Raw genomic sequence first — 17,642 nt, 5'->3', positions numbered from 1 at the left:
CAAAAGATGGCTCAGTCTAGTTATTTTCAAATTTCCCTGAACAAAAGCTGAGGGCAATATCAGCCCTGCCAAAGTTAAATGCTGCTATTCCTTCTTACATTGATAATGCAGTGAAGTATGTAGATTTTACATATGGTTTATTGTACTTATTGTTCTACATTCACCGCATGCAAAGCTCTCAGCAACAACCATTTTTGCACTCTCCTTTTCTGTGCAGAGATGAACCTCTGGATCCAAAAGGATACAGAGGAGATCTGTGGACACCCTGGAACCCCTATACAGAGATAAATAATAGTGTGAAGATACTTCCCTTCTGAAGAATAACATTAACTAATTTTGACACTTTTTTTTTTCGCTAATGGAAACTGAACAACAGCTTAAACCAGGACCTGCTGGGATCTTGCAGACCACCAAATAAAAAGCTACTTTGTCTTAAACAAATAATTTAGCTTAGAAAAAAGGATTTCAAAGAAAGACCCTACGCCATTTATATTCCCTCAAAATCCTATTCGTTTCAGTTTCTCATGTCAAACACGTTATCAGGAATTTCATTGCGATATCATAAACAGATTGCAAGGGAGAGGTGAACAGCACAAATTGAGACAGTTATTTGAAAAATCTCTAGTCAATGCAAATTGCTCAGAACAATGACAAGATAAAGAAGCCTTGAAGGGCCAGACTGCAGACAAATAAATCTGCAAGGAGTAGACAAGACATCTGTGTTTTGAAGTTTTATTATTTCCTTGAATGATCTATGTGGCACAGTACGTGGAGCACCCAGGTTCAGTAGCTTATTTCAAATTATTTTCAAGCTTATTTTCAAATACTGCCTGAGCCTGAGTGACTCTGATACCACCGGTCTGCTGCCTTGGTCCAGAACAGACAGGCACAGGGATGAAGAGTCCTGACAGGCTGCACAGGGAGGATGCCAGCAGAACCATGCTCTCCTTGGGTCTCGTTTCAGGGCATGTTTGTGGTGAAGCCTGCGTTGTTTTTAGGAATGCCTCTTTAGAACCAGGAAGAGATTCGTTCATTAGTCTGTAGATTCCCAGTCCCAGACTCTGCCCTCCAGACACCATTGCCTTTCATCCAAACAACCTGCATTATCTAAACATTATGTATTGAAATTCGTATGGAGCCTACCGAGATTAACTAGAAAATGCTGAATACACTCTCATGGAAACTGATCTTTAAAATGTTTTCCATGTCCCCAGCACAAAAGGGGCACAAACTGCCTTGCTCTGCTCCAGAGAACATCAGGGAGCGCTGGAGAGAGCTGCTTAAAAATGTCACATTAAATGAAATTGCTCTGTGACGATTAGGATAGGACAACAATAGCACTAACCAGAGGCAAAATGCAGAATGATTAAGTGTTAGGCCTTGTGGCCAGGGTCACATGGGAGAACACTTCCTTTAAGAACGGAATTCGGATTAAAACAACATCAAATCCAAGGAGAATCTACACTATAAAGCAGTCTCAATTCAGTTTAGCTCTGTGCTATTTCCACTCTGAAAGCAGGTGACACAAAATAAAGGTTATTTGTGCTCCAAGGAGTGCCTGGGCAATGGTTTAACAATTTAACTCATACACCTGAAATCCACACTTCAGTAATGTTTGGCCTTTCTCATTGCCTCCATTACAGGCACACCTCTCACCTGAAACAAGCCTCTCATTCCAACCTCACCTCTAGCAGTGACTCAGTTGACAGAAGACATCAGCTCTCCTCCTGGCATTGTAATCTGTAAACCAAGATCTACCTAATGGTCACTATCCACTATTAACATTTAAATTATGGAGGAAACTCCAACACCTCCTCTTAAGTAGCTGCAAAGAGCACTATACCAGGGACAGTGATGCCTAAAAGCCAGGACAACAGTAGCAGTAGTTGCATACACCCTCATGCAAGGACCACGAGAAGGTTTTCCATCCCCAGGATACATACAGAACACATCACAAGTTCCTCAGCTGACCTGGGCAATGTTTGCTTGAGAAGCCAGGCGGATCATGATGTCCAGTTTCTCCAGTTTGACATAGATGGGGTCATTGTACTTCACAAAGAACACCTTGATTTCCTGCTTCAGGATTTCAGGCCTGGAGGGAACATAAGGTTGTTTCACTCAAGACTGGTAAAAACAGTGGGCTCTATCCTAACCAGAGGTATCTTTTGTTTAGAAACCTACCCAAACATTCACTAAGAAACAGAATGGTGTCACTTTGTGCCCAGGACATGCAAACAAACATATGAGAACAATTTGAAGAAAGTTAGAAGGATGGAAAAAAAATTTTTTAAGTAAAAAATGCAGAATTCAAGTCTAACTATGCCTACATCTCTATGTCCTTTATTTGAGCTGCTGAGCCAACCACTGCAGTCAGTCAGCGGATGACAGTATTTTTAGTGAAAGAATAATATCCTTATCTCAATGCAAAACCCACCTACAAACTCATTTTCTGCTTTCACTTGCAAGATGCCAGTGCTTGTAACTCTGCCCTGAACACAATCACCAAGTGCTATCCAACCTATCCCACCTTTCCAGTAAGGAACAACAGTCCTTAAACATGCATGTGGGTATAAACTGGTGAAAAAACCAACACACTGTACATCTATGTGTCACCAGCCAGGTTTTTCTATGCTGAAGAGAATTAGCATAGGCACACTGAGTTTCTACAGGTCACTATGACCTGCATAATTACACTCTCCTTCCTATTTGCAATCTGATTTATAGTCTAAAGAGAAGGCAGTTCTTACTGCTCTTAAAAAGGCAGTGAAGAGAGAGGCAGGTAAAGAAATACTGTATGATACTGTATCACAAGGATGCTGTAAAGAAAGTTAATTCAGGCTGCCGGGGTCATGAGGCTAATCTGTCCCTCAAGGGATCCGAGCCTGGATTAAACGAAGTTCTGTGCACATGGAAATATCTGAAGGTCTGAGATAACTAGATGCCCTCTGACAACCCAGGAATAACACCCCCCTGAGGCTTTACCTTTTCTGCACAATCAAGTTGATGTTCCTCAGGGCAACATACTGAACTTCGGGCTCTCCAGACAGCAGGGTCACCAGTGGAGGGGCAAGTTTCTTCAGCAGCATGTTGTAATAATCAGAGTCCTTGGGAAGAAGCTCCAGGAACTTCATCAAGACCTTCACTGCTGACAGCACCACTGCCGAGTTGGCGTGAGACAGCCGAGGGGTCACCCGTTCACAAATACTGGAGACAGAGGAGTAAGAAAGCGTTCACACCTATTTCAGAATGGCAAGTATTTCAGATCTTACCTGAATTTAATAGATAGTACGTGGCTGAAAGCAGCTTCTCAGACACCACTTTGACTTGGTTCTGTTCAGAAAGAACAGGCAAAGTCCTGCTTTCCTGAACGCAGCAGGAAGCAAACAAGAATGGACTTCTCTCACAGCTTCAACTTTCTCTCCTGCCTCAGTTAGCTCAGGAACCCTTCCAGCTCTCAGCATTACCATCCCAACACAAGTTCAGTTATTAGGGCTTTCTGCCTTTGCCTGGTGGTATTCTCATCTATCACTTACAAACACAACCTTACCAAGATGTTTAACACAACAGCTATCAGAAAAACACTTTAACCCCCATACAATCATCCAGAGTTGATATACACTTCTGGTTCGCTTGGGGGGGTTGCTACCATTTCAACCATTTGTTTCTGCAAAAAACCAATGCTTTCCGTTCTCTGAAGATAAAGGGAAAGGGTGACCTAAATACCTCCCAGGTCTTAGCTTCACCACTTGCCTCCATGGATCCTATAATCAACAGCATCCTAAACAACCCATTCCAAGCAGAAAGGAAGTTTGGGTTCATATGGTCTTTCTGACAGCATCTGTCAAGTTTCTTCCCACCCCCTCCTGCATACTGCTAACCCAGAACAATCTTATTCCCATCTGTGCCTCCTGAAGCTTCTTCCCCTGAAGAATTTGCTTTCAGCCACTCTAGAAGGGAAGCAGCATGGCTAAGTGAAGAGCAGCGGAGTCAGAACTGGGGGCAGTCCCCAGCTGCCTCTGCCCCAGGTCACCTGGCATGAATGATGAAGCCAAAGCTGCTTCACCTCTCCATACCTCGGTTTCTCCATGCACAGGGGTTACGATACCAGCCTTGCTGTAAAGGAGAACACTACATAAAACTAGGTGCTGTCATTTTATCTGAAATAAGGCAGACTCTGAGAGCCAAACTCCACACAAAGTAGTTACTGCCCACCCAGTTTTATACACCACTCTTCAGAGGAATGACAGATGAGGAACTGGGACATGTTCACAGTTGTTCAAACTAGTAGTGGTCCCTTTCTGACAAAGCTAGGATAATACTGGCTTGACACCCTGGAGATCTCTGCAGGCTTCTAGCACTCATTAATAGCTGTTTCTGGCACAGAAACAGAACACAAGGGGAAGGGAGGCGGCAAAAAAAAACATCTGCAAGACTACCGGCAGGCTTGCGGTTTTTTTTTTTTTTAAAAAAAAAGTGGATTACTTGTTGCACCTTAAAAAACAGTCAATGAAGAAACCCATCAAATTTGAAAAGGTCTGCCCAGGATTTTGCACGTGGGCTTGCGTCCCTTCCTCCCCGTCTATCTCCCACCTCCACCCATCATCTACATGAAATATATCAAGTCTGAGAATTCCCTATTCCAAGTATTTCTTCTTGTTGGTTCCTTGTTCTCATGGGTACAGAATCTGACTTTCTGTGATTCTGGACACAGATGAGGAGGCGGCTTGAAACGCATCAATTAACACTCTACATACCTAAACCCTAAGGTCTTTGTATTTAGGTTTAGTCATTGCAGCTAAAGGTAAAAGCACAGGGCCGGATTTGTAGTGAAAAGAAAAATAATTTACCTTTCTTTTCAGTTCTATCATACTACAGACTAGTTTTTAGTTGGAAAATATATTCAAATCTCGGACCTGTAGTACTTTTGGAAGCTCCCAAACCTATAAGGGCTTCTTGCCTTTCAAAGTAGCAAAACTAGATTTGAAAGCTCTGCTTTAAAGCAGAAAATCCTCTAAACTGTGCCTCCATTGTTACAGGTTTGGTCTTGGGGTGATCGCTTCTTAGTCGTGCCAGTTCCTGTAAGAAGGAGCCTTTTAAATGGAAGCGGGGGAAAAAAAAAGCTAACACGAAACAGAGAAAGCGGCTCTTGGAAGGGAAGGGGCAGGTTTCCAGGTCAACCCAAACTACCAAAAGTTGTCTCCCTTTTAAACCTTTTACTTTAAGTCTTAGTTGTGCTGTTACAGACCTCAGACACCGCTGTTATCACAAGCCCTCTCCAGAGGTGTAACACTGCCAGGAGCCTGCAAGTACCCTGCTACTAAATAACCCCAAGCAGCCCGTGGAAAGAGCAGGAACCACTGTACCTCTGAGCTTCGCGATCATCCTTGGGATTGTAGTTGGACAGACAGTCCAGGATGAAGATCTGGCCCCACTCGGTGCACTCGTTTAAAGCTGTCAGCAGCTTGTTAATGTTCTGAGGGTTCAAATCCAGCAGGTTGCTGTTGGGATGCGATTCACTGATTTCTGACAAGGCAGCCACAGCGTTCGCTACCACCTGGGAAAAAGAGACAAGAAGAGGAGTTCTTTGCTAGCATGCCACCAGGGGCTTGGCAGGGATAAACTTGAGTTTAGTGTGGGTAACACGTGCGAAACAGACACGGAGATCCTGGCTTGCACTATCAACTGCTCAGCAGCAGCCTCCACTTCATTCATCCAAGCCTTCGGGGACCTGGTACAACCTCACAACCAACCTGGAAAGCCCAAGGCTTGACTCTAACCTTGCTCTTTGCCAAAATTTGAAGAATCTCTTGGGGAGAAAGTGAAGGAATAGCAGCACAGCTGGAGGGGGCTGCCGACACACAGAGGCAACGTGAAAAGCCAGCATGGTGCAACGAGCATTTTGCTAGAGAAATTACAACTTGGAAGTATTTTTGTTGAAGATAAACAAAAGTTAAAGTCACGTCTGGACAGAACAGGGACCTGGGACCAGGACCTCATAAGAGACTTTACTCTGGAGGGAGCTAGAGATGGCATCAGATGTCTCCCCATGGAACACTAATATCTCGCCTTCCTGCAGGCTCCAGATTGCTACCCTGGCTTGCTTCAAGTAGGCATCATTTCCCCCCCACCTCCAGGAGATGCTCAACAGATATAGTCAAGGTCTCAATATTGGTCTCCAATTGTCCTACTTATTCAGGAACGTACGCCTCTTGCCTAATTTCCCCTTGGCAGCCCCATGGCACATGGCTTAGCATGATCTAAGAAACAAGAAAACAGTCTCGCTCAGTAAGAGGAGATGTCAGGTGCCAGACAGCCTTCAGCGCTGCAGCAACACTGTCAGGTCACACAGTTTGAAAGCAAACACGCAATTTCCTTAAAATGGACAACTCCTGCTAAATTTTTAATAACCCATATTTCAATTTCAAATAATCTCCATAGCATCTATTTGTCTGCTTTACAAAGTCCCATTAAAGCAAGCACTCCAGCACAATTCATCACAGAAAATATTCTTGATACATTTAAGACTATGTAAGTTCTTTTCTTTTCTAAGCATGGATGAAAGGAAGCACAGAGAGGAGGTCCAGGGTCCAGCTTGTCAAGAGCAAGAAGTGGGAGTGCAAATTTCTAATTCTTAGTTCCATATTCAAGATTCCACAGTTATTCTAACAGATGCCATCTGAAGATTTTTTTTAAATACAAGAGTTGCAGAACATATAGACAAAAATAGAAAATATGCAGACGAGACAAAAGGCTTTTATTTGTTTAAGTAACTAGAAAAAAGATTTAAGCCAGAGTTTGGCACACAAACCTGATATACCCTATGAAAAGGCATTTTCAGGATATTTTATAACGTATAACATGTTCAGCCTAACTCACAATACATACCTGCTAAAAATGAAGGTTTATAGCATTGTTTTCTATGGGATTAAGGCAAAGAAACATCTTATCTCAAGTCGTCTGATTCTTTGCGTGACTAAAGATGCTTTTGATGCAGTACACTGAAAACAAGAACAGCACGACCAGAAAATTCTCTGCATTGTTCCCATCACTGCTTGTCATTAAACCAGTATATTTCAAAGTCATTGCACAAGCACAGTAATGTTGATTGTTTTGCATTTCACACCTAGAGGTCAGAGATAGGATTTTGATCCAAGATTTTATGAATTTCATTAGTTGAATGAGCCTTCTGTCACCAAAATCATTAGCAATCAGAACTGCTGTCTTCTTGTACTGTTTTAATGAGTAACTTATTAAGATACACTGCTTATTCTTTCCATTATTTAATCTGCCTAAATCCTGAATGGTTAATGTGACACAGCATAAAACTGAAGTAAAAGACTGTTTTAATTTCATTGTATTTTGGAAGTTTACAAGCGAAGACAAATCATACAAGCAACTGAAAAGTTCAAAATCATTACAGAAAAAGTACTTATAAAATGAAATGAGGACTTTAAAGAAAACAATTTGAAGTAATAAAGACAGTTACAGAGTCAAAGCATCGCAGAAATGTACCTGTCGGTTTTACTAAGGAGCAGGGCTGAGCTCTGGCAAATGCACTCACGCTGCCAGGTACCACCTTTGTCGCTGTAATTAGGCCATGTGCATATATATCCTAAACCCTGGGGCAAGCACAAGTCACAGCTGCTGGCTTAAGTTTCTTTCCTTGCAGAGTAAGTGAAGTCTGTCACTGAGTTTGCCCCAGGAAAAAGATAAACGGGAATGCTGTTACCATGGGCTGCCTGGTACATCAACCCAGAGACCTGGCTGTGAATGACGTCTGGATTTTAAGATCTTTTGGGGCTCTTTTCAGGAACTAACATGGCAGCATAAACATAAGCACCCAAATCAAAGCTGCAGATGGGACACTAAGTGGCAACACACTAGATGTCAGATGTCCTTTAAAAGCATCCATGAGAGTGTGTCAGATGGCAAGATGCACTTAGGAGCATGGGCTGTGGTCCCCTTGGGTGTTACAAAAAAAAAAAAAAAGAAAAAAAAGACTGGAAGGGGCTGTGAAACACTTGGTGGCAGCTCAGTTCTGCCAGATGAGCTGGGACCCACAACCTTATAGTCCACAATTAAAGCTGGTCCTCACCTTCTACCTTAGCAGAACGCTGCTGCTGTCAACTTGGTGACAAAATGATGAATGAAGTAAAAGGGGATAAGAGAAGGGATAGGCAGTATCTTCAAACTTTAAGCAACATTTACTAAAAAAAAAACCACAAAAAAAAAAAACCCAAAACAACAACTTGCTGGCAATTCACACTGAACATATTGATATGTTATGGTATGCCAGCAAAAATAATTAGCATCTTCAAGGCTTTCTACACAGCCGCAGCACAGTTGAAATTAAAACGGATTTCAGGAACCACTCCAACATAAACACTGGTTCAAGCATGCATGCTCACCTCTCTTCATTGGCACTGCCATTGGCTTCATTACGAGACAGGAACATAGAGCAATACAAGCCGGCACTGCACAGTTTCATTCCAGAACACGATTCCTACTTAGCTGACAGCTCTCACTAAGTGTTGGCTCAGGCTACATGTAAACAAAGAGTGAAGCATTGTTCACAGTTTGGGATACTAACAGTTATCACTCAAGGTATGGAGAAAAAAAAAATCCATTAAGAACCAGTCAACACCATTTCAATTATTACATCACCTGGTAATCTAGCATCTACTTTGGCAGTCATGTAAGTGTCATTGGAAATACTTAGAAAGAGGTTTTGGCCAAAGAAAACCTACAACAAAGCTGAACCTTAAGCCTTTAACTTGGTTGATACTTCTTCCTTAACTGAGCAACACAAGACAGTGAAGTCCAACCACACTGAACAGCAACGACAAGTACACAGTGATAAAATACGTTACACAGCAGGTTGGGTTTTTTTCCCTTGAAAATAAATAGCAATGAGGATGTACCTGCTGGGGGACAAATTAAAAGTAAAGCTGAAACTTTAGGTATAGGACAAAGTCCTCCATGGAATTGGACAAGTTTCACAGCCAGTGCCATGCCTTGGCTGAGGAAAACCAGCCGTAAGTTTCTTTGGCAAATGAAGTATTCTCTGCTTTGCAAAACATGCAGGTTCATTTTGGTGAGAAACCAACTGGGAGTTGTATAACTTATTCCATAGATTGGAAGAAGGAAACTAAAAGGACCAGAAACTAATAGCCAGTATAGTCTTTAATTCTCTAAAAATCATGACCAAAAAAATAATCCCAAGGTCAACCCACTAGCCAAAGATATGTGAGCTCAAACAACTAATGAACAGGAAAAGCTTTTAAAAGCTTAAACTTACAAGTTAACTCCATGGCTAAATGCCTCACTTGACTCACAATTAAGAATCCTGTCCTTAAGCTGACAGCCTAAAAAACACCTAAAAAGTACAAATGCAGAGCAGACTGAAGAATTAATAATAATAATAATAGGTCCCTGGCTTGCTGATGTAAATCAGTTCACCCTGGGTACATTTCAACGTTATTCAAATGCAGTCACAGCAACCGCCAGTTAGAGTGCAGTTGATCCGAATGACAATAAACCTGCTTTTTGGCTGGAATTTCTCCAACAAATTTAGACTCTTGGAAAAGTGTCACTGGAATGAGGATAATTAAATCTCACAGGCTCTTATAAAAAAAAAAAACAAACAAACACAAAACAACCTAAAACAAACCCTGCATTTAAAACTACATTACAAATTTAACAAGAACCCAACATTTTTAAACCCACCTACAGACAAACCCTTGAGCAGCCAGAGACCAGATCCGATCTCACGGAGAGCTGCAGAGGTAGGAACACTGATCTGCCAGTTATTCCTTCCGGCAGTTCAACCCTTTATCTCAGGGCAAACAGTACAAAATACATTTAACAAGGAGGAAAGGGAGTGGGTGAAAACCTTAAGTGTCTATCAACCCACACGGAAAAGCTTTATGGGGGGGGGACGGGGGACAGGAGGGAAGCTAGACAGATCTAGAACACAAAACAGTCAAAGCAATCAGATTATTTTGCTAGCATCCCAGGCTAATTGGAAATTAAACCAAGTGTGTAATGGAGTTAATGAAATACAATGTTCTGCTGCTTAAAACAGGAACCTCTGGCTCACCATTCCATGAAAACGAGGAGAAAATGAAGAAAAGGAGGAAAAATTTACAGGCTCTGAAAAGATGCTGAGGAAAGGCAGCCTTCCCCACATAGCTGGAGGCTCCCACCCTCAAGAGAGCCAGGCACCACGTGATGTTTTCGAGAACGGAGAGGTGCTGACATTTTCCAAGAGCACTCTGAGCTTGCATGGTATGTTCGTGTCATTAAGCACAGACTCCCAGATGGGATATTAGGGGCATCCGCATGGATGCGTATTTCACAGGGCCACTCATTTTCATGGCCACACGATGCTGTGTGCCTGAAAGGTCCTTAACAAGTACTAACACAGCCAAGCTCTCTCTCTCCAGAGTACACAACCCCTACTTCTGTTCATATTATAATTACATCTTTCATCTACAAGCCCCCTTTACTTTGCTTCCCTACCAATGGTCTACGAACAATTAAAACTGTCCAATCAGGCAAGTCAGAGAGCTTATAGGAACCTCTCACTCCGTTAATGCATGCAATGTATATGGCTTTAAATTACAGCTCTGGGAGACTTAACACATGCCCAGTCTATATATAGCCTTTGAAAGTAACAGCTCCCCTGCTCAGCCTTAATTGTGACAGATTTCCAGGGCTCTGGGTAAGTCATTCATCTTCCACTAATTCCATTCCAGGAGGTTGTGCTTTAGTGCCTATAAGTCTGGAGCCACAGTGTACGTGATCACTTCCTGACCATGACCCAAAAACCACCTGGGTGGGAAAGACTGCCTACTTGCTTTTTGCAAATGGGATGAATTTTTCTGGAGGTGGCAACAAAAGGGAAGTCAAAGTGTTATGCTTCCTATGGCGTGCTTACCCTAACCAATTTTTGCACTGCCCTGCTCCTACTATGCACTGCATAAAAACGCCACTTTGTGGCAGACTAAAACACCACTCCTGCTCTCATTCCCTTGCAAAATCAGAATGTGTCCGTTGTTAAGACAGGCAATGATACTTCCTCCAACTGTTGAACCTCTTGCAGTAGGTGGGCAAGAAGCTGTTCAGGGATGACTCCAACACAAAGGGTTTCTCCTTGGTACAGCCAAGCCCCCCCCCTCTGCTGCGGGAAACTAAGCTCTACAGGAAGCCACCAAGGGTCTGCAACCCCTATGCTTCTTCCAAAAAGCACCGTGGTCTGACCCCAGCCCCGATCAGGCACCTATCACACACCAGGAAGGATTCTTTTGCGGGGTTGTTTTATTTTTTTTGTAAGGCCCTTGGCAATTTTCCTTGCAGAGGTTCTCACTGGCACCATCCAGTGGCAAACAGGGCCATGTCTGATTCAAGCAGCTTTTTAGAAGAAAGGCACCCAGCAAAGCACCAACAAAAATATTACGTAGCCCTAAAAAGGGGGGTGCAGAGTTACAAAAGATCATATCCACAGTGATTTTTTGACAAGTGGTGCTTGTCAATAGCTAGAAGTGTCTGTTCCGACTGAAAATGTATTATCTAGACACATGTCAACAAAATTCCCCAACACCCTGATTGACATTAGAGATCCTGGAACGATCCATTCGCCAAGACTAATGCTTTGGAAATTAGACACATGCTGGTAGCAGTAATTGGAAGGAGAGAGGTCTCTGAGGGATGAATTTGTCAATTAAGCTCTATAAATGAGAGGTCTTGGAGGACAAACTCTGCAGACTCATGGAAATTCAAGCATTATCATACAAACTCATTGCATCTCTCTGCCAGAGGGCAAGTATTCAAAAGGCAGAGAAAAGCACAGCTTCTGCAGAAAATGGTCAAGACCAGCATCCCTCATCCACAAGCCTCTGAAAATCAACCAACCAACCAAACTCAGGTCCCACATACAGGCATGAAAGTCCCTCAGACCTGTTTAGGATGACAATCTGGAGAAAAAACTTAACTACTCAGTAAGTCAGACTCCAACCTTCCTCTGGAGAAGTGGCTGCAGGATGCTCAGCCCAAGGCCAAAACTGTGTTTCCAGAGGCAGAGCGAGCAGGGTTGGAGTGGCTAACCAGAAGCTGTGCCGTCAATTACAGACAGCAGCTCTCCCATCTCCCCCAGTTTCAATCTTTGCAGTCTGACACCCAAACTGGCTTCTGAACTCCCCTAGCAATCTCCCATGTTGCCTCTTTCAAGCATCCCACCACATACATTAACACAGCCAGTTTTATACGGGCTCCTCTGCAACCTCTACCTATTTAATTTCCAGCTTGCTACTGTTAAGCTGTCTGTTTATTTTGCAAAAAGCGTAGCTCTTCCTCCTAGGCAGCCCCATGTAACAGCAGGAACATCCATTAAAGAGCCCCAAAGCAAAGCCACTACTCTTCAACAGCCCCTAAGCAATGGTCCCATTCACTGTAACGTACCCAAATTCCACCTCCTGACGCCTACAAATACCATCATGTGTCTCCCAGAAGGAAATATTATCTCCACCTGCAGCACAAACAGATTAAAAAACTCAAACCATGCACAGGACAGAGAGACATGGTCAGGGGGGCTTCAAGATACAGCATTCTGCAGCACTGAGGTTGGAAAGAAGAGGGAGGTTTTGGGCAGTGGGGCAGTCAGGCTGTCTTGGAGGCAGCCCAGGCTGACAACATGCTGCAGAGGCACAGCTCACAGCTCCTAGCCAAGATGGCCAAGGAAGGGCCTGAAAAAATTAAAAAGAGGCGAAACACCCTGTTTGGAACATTTCGTGTTGCTCACAGCTCATCTGTAGATGATGTTGATCATAAAATCTTAACTGCAAGACTCAGCTCCATACTAGGATGTGAATTTTCAAGTCCTCACAACCTTCATGAGCAGGAATCATCAACCCATCCAGCAGTGGCGGTTCACTCCTTGCACTAGATAAAATGCCAGCTGCAGCGGGCAAAACACAGCTGTGAGAAGTCCAAATTTCCCCATGAGGAACAAGTGCTTTCCTGTGCCCATGAAGGTGGTGTTGTATAAGAGAAGTCCCATGTCTCAAAGTGCCTCCCACAAAGTCCTTTTAAGACTCAGAGGACCGCTAAGTTTCTCAGCAAGGGGTTCATTTTTCAGTTTTATTACACAGAGAGGGATAAAACTCCTGCAAAGTACGCAGGGGAAGACAGCCCAGGATGCAAAAGCTGCTTCTGTTTCTAAACAAGCTTATTCTTCAGGACACGATCTCAGAAAGACATACTGCTTGCCAGCTAGTCGGAAAAAGAACAAAAAGAGGACCTTCTTCCTCCATAAGGTCACCCAAGAAGCCCAAACATACGCTCGGAAATTCTGGCTGGCAGAGACGGCTTGCAGTCACAGCAGGAGAGAGACACTGTGATTTATATCAATAGTTTTTCAGTCTAGTCTTTGATAGAAACTCACGCTGGTTAGAGGGAATTCCGATTAGATCAAGATGGACCTCACCACCTCTGTCAGATCTCAATAGATTCCCTTCTTTAGTGCAGGTTAATGCTAAAGGCAAAAAAACCCCAGGCACAACAGAGTTTAATTATGTTCCACACACTTGGTGTACTTACTTACCAGCTTATGTGATCTCAGTTTATTCTGTGTTCATTTACAACAGTGTTTCTCTCAGTAAACTGTGATGTGCAGATGGTGTAAAACATATTATTGGACAACATGTACATGTTATGTCTATACAGCCCACAAAACCACAAGAGTAGAACAGCCACACCTGTGAAAGCATTGATCCAGCATATCATGGTGATGAAGCAGAATACAAGGAAGAAATGCTACAAGAAGGAAATAAAAAGCCAACAGCCCCTAGAAAAGAACTGGGAGAAGGCGACATCCATCTGACTTAAGCCATGTGGATAACAGATAGGTTGACAAGAAAACTACTCCATGGGTTAAAAGTTACCCTAGAAGGTTGAGGATTGAAAATATTTGGAGAGAAAGCTTGTTCCAATCATTATTAAAAGACCAGTAAGGCTCAAGATGGATTTCCTCTTATGTTTTTCTGCTGATATTTACATTCCTGAAGAAAACCAAGTGCGGTGATTAAAAGCCAGGAGGGAGCTAGTTACAAAAGAAGGTGTCTTAACGAGCATCAGCTTTGGTTCCGCTTGAAACTGCTGCCATCTCCTGGTCCTGCTCTTCACGCGCAATGCTCCAACAACAAACAGTCATTAGGTCTGATTCACAAGTGTCAGAACAAGACATTATCAGGAAAAACCAAAAAATTTTGTCCAAGGCTTCAGAGAGTCTCTGGCCATCAGTAGGTAAGTAACAGACGTACCTTTCTCACCCCACTATTACCTACTGCTGTTGCTGGGTGTGAACAGCATTCTGCAGCAATCTGCCTTTCCGCGCATGAGCAGGAGGACACAAAAATGCTGGGATATCGCACTGAAATTGTATTTTGTTAGAATGTGAGGATTATGGAAGGACATGCTTTCCGAGTTGCACTATACTGAAGTTACCAGCAAGAGCAGCCCCAAGGACTAAGTCAGTCCAGCAGCACAGTGACAGCTCAAAGCAGCCAGGCCCTAGTTTTATATTCACCCATACCTGGTTCTGCTGAGCTTCATGCAAGGAAATACCCAGCAAAAAAGGAGAAGGGTTTGCTTTAAGCAACTCTGGGAAGAAATGAGGGTTCCCTTTATGGAGGGAAACCCTTCAACTGGATCCCAAGTGACAAAGGGCAGCCACAAGCTCTTTAGGCCCATCTGTAAAAAGAGATTAAAGGCTCCATCCACAATCAAACTTCTACAGTGTAACCACCCAATAACTGAACCATGCCCTTATATGCATTTATTGGCCCATTGCCTGCAAGAGGTAAGACATCTCAGACAATTCAGCTGAAATGTAGTAAGCCACCAACCCACCTGGTACCTTGCCATGGGTATCCATATATGCAATTAGAGGATTGTATTAATTCATCCAGGAGAAACTGCAAGGCTACCACAAAGATTTTGCAGCAGCAGCTAGTGAACTACCAGACTCGAGTGTCAGTCCTTCAATCACATCTACAGCCAGCTCATCTGCAAGGGTGCAACCCTACACTTGGTCAAAAGATCACTGTATTTGAACCAAGGCCAGATCCTGACAACAAAAAGCCCAGACAAAGGGGAAAAGCACCCTGGCTGTGCACCTGCAGCACCTCAAAACAGGACTTCAAAGCAATGCTGTGAACATCCCCTATACTCTGCCTGATTCCACGATAACAAACTATTAGTCCAAAAATATAAAAAACCACCCCAAACGTTTCTGAAAAAGGTCACCTCCAGCTTAGACACCATTATGATGAGGGTGATTTGAGCCAATAGAAACATGCACCCTGATCTCTGCACAATTACAAAGCAATTAGCAAGCCACAGATGGAGTTGTTACTCTATCCAGCACTCAGCTAGCATGCTTAGTCCTTGCTCATGTGCTAGAGGCAGCTAATGACAAAACTGTAATAAAACCCTTCTTGAAGACTATTTTTCAACAGGAATTTTTTAGCTCCTGCTCAAAATCCTCATTTCTCAGAAGAAGGAACAAGTGTGGATTTCCCATCTACAAAATTCTGCTTCATTAAGTGTCTAATGTTGCCTATTTCCACAAGTCATCAAAATAGGGGAAACATTTATAATATAAATATGAATGAGTTTAGATAACAGGTTGCAATGACTGAGATGCACCGTTTACAGAGGAACAGGCCATAAGAATAAATCTATCTGCACTGTTCTTTTCAGCAGTCTTTCTTTTGATGGCCAATACAGATACATACATTTTACTTAAAAGAGAGCTTCCAGGCAGGGCTGTCTTCCACCTGATGACAGAGAAATACTTTAATAAATACCAACTTGCACACAAATATAACTTATTTGGCAAACACAACTCCTGGCCATCAGGAACCCCCACTGGAGTTTCACATGGGGAAAGCAGCAATGAGCTGCATGGTTTGACTAGGAAGATGATTTTTTGACTGAATCAATGTGCACACAGGCATGAATTTCAAAGGGGACCAAAGCATTAAGCTTAACTAAAAGAAATGTCTGTATCTACTAAAAATTGTAACCAGATTAAATATTGTATTAAGTCAGCAGCTATGAGCCCCAAACCTGATAAAATCTCTGCCCACGCACCCTTAAAAAGCAGGAATATAATGCCCTGTCTACAGTAAAACCTGGGAAACCAGTACACTGAACACCAGCCATACGATCCTCTCAAAGCCTGCAAACCTGAAAACGCCACAGGCCTCTCCTCTCCATCACTACCAGTCCTCCAAATTCCCTTCTCCTGCTGTGAATCCTCAGCTTCAGGAAGAGCAGGTGAAGTACCACATGAGGCAGGTACTGTGATCCTGCACAGCTTCAGTAGCTGTAGAGCTGCAATCAATTGCAGCAGCTGCAAAGACTTCGCTGTCCCAGCCCATCCTCACTACCACCAAGAAGCTCATTAGTTGTACTGATGTTTTATTAGGAATCCCTATGCTACTTTTGGTGGTTTGTTTGCCAAATAGAGCATACGCTGCCCTTTGGTATCTTTCCTCTTCTCTCCATTCAAGTTAATGTACTTTTGAAATAGATATCGATGCTCTCCTAATAGCCAATGGTTCGTTTACCAAACCAGTTAGTTCCATGGAGATCAACAAGCAGAAAGGGCAAGTAAAACCTTATTAATTTCTCCTAAAGTACCACATCTTTTCAGCCTGAGTTCCTCACCTCATATCCATGTGGCTGTAATCAGCAGAAGAAAATTAAGAGCTGGAACCAAGACTAGGAGAAGAGTAGGTTATATCCCTGTCCAAGCACACTCCATCGCTGCCTGTGAGCTAGCAAATGCCAGGGGCCAGCATTTCAGTGGAACTAAAGCTACCCAGTCGAGTATTTCCAGAGGCTGCAAGGCACATTCTCCACATTAAATTAAAAAAATAGGTGTTCCCTTATACGCCTCAAGACTGCCTAGACAGAGAGAGCACATCTTCAAGTAGTCATCAATATTCATGCAGAAACCTGGCATAAAAAAAAATAAAAATCAGGGAGGCATACAAAGGAACAGCTTGTAAAAGAGTCAGGTACCAAAGGCAACAGGCACCACTGCTCAGACTTGTGCCTGTGAAAGTCAGGCACTTTTAATTTTACTGTTTCTACAAAGCTGTAAGAAAAGCAATCAGCACCTATCACTCCCCTACTAAGGAGGACAGTATCTTACTGCCTGCACTTGATTTATCCAAATCTGTCTAAAGATAGTAACTGAATTTATGTAGTTTGATTCATGCACCATACAAAGAGCTGTTACACCTGTCCTAATACGGTGAAGCTGCGTCTTTAAGCACAGTCAAGTCAAATCAGGTCTGTGCTCTACAAAAGCAGCAAGCACATCCTTAAACTCACCAGTTTGTAAACAGAGCTGCAGAACTTTTCTTCCCAGCTAGGAGTTACAACAATATCAGTGTGCTCAATATGCTCACTGGATTCCAGTAGATCACAGGAAAAAATAATGAATGAAAGGATTACGCAGTGGGGCACCTCAATCCATTGGCCACCATCTTTTAGTTTCAAAATAATAGTGGAAGATGCCTGGCATGGAAACAGACTCTTCACCAACCGTGACAAAATATTCATTAAGTAGG

At 43.0% G+C, this 17,642-nt stretch overlaps 1 protein-coding gene across 2 annotated transcripts in view; it reads right to left on the bottom strand.

Annotated features, from left to right (window-relative positions):
• AP2B1 (adaptor related protein complex 2 subunit beta 1) overlaps positions 1–17,642 on the bottom strand; it is an 80,580-nt gene that overhangs the window by 51,302 nt on the left and 11,636 nt on the right. For both annotated transcript variants that reach the window (XM_056328828.1, XM_056328912.1), the window contains exons 6-8: positions 5,364–5,554; positions 2,983–3,204; positions 1,972–2,092 (exon numbers count right to left, since the gene is read on the bottom strand). In XM_056328828.1, the coding sequence (XP_056184803.1) occupies positions 1,972–2,092; positions 2,983–3,204; positions 5,364–5,554 (534 nt within the window). The remainder of the gene's footprint in view (positions 1–1,971; positions 2,093–2,982; positions 3,205–5,363; positions 5,555–17,642) is intronic.

Source organism: Falco biarmicus, chromosome 1 (assembly GCF_023638135.1).
Source record: "Falco biarmicus isolate bFalBia1 chromosome 1, bFalBia1.pri, whole genome shotgun sequence".
Lineage (NCBI taxonomy): Eukaryota > Metazoa > Chordata > Aves > Falconiformes > Falconidae > Falco > Falco biarmicus.
This window is presented reverse-complemented; position numbering and strand designations above follow the sequence as displayed.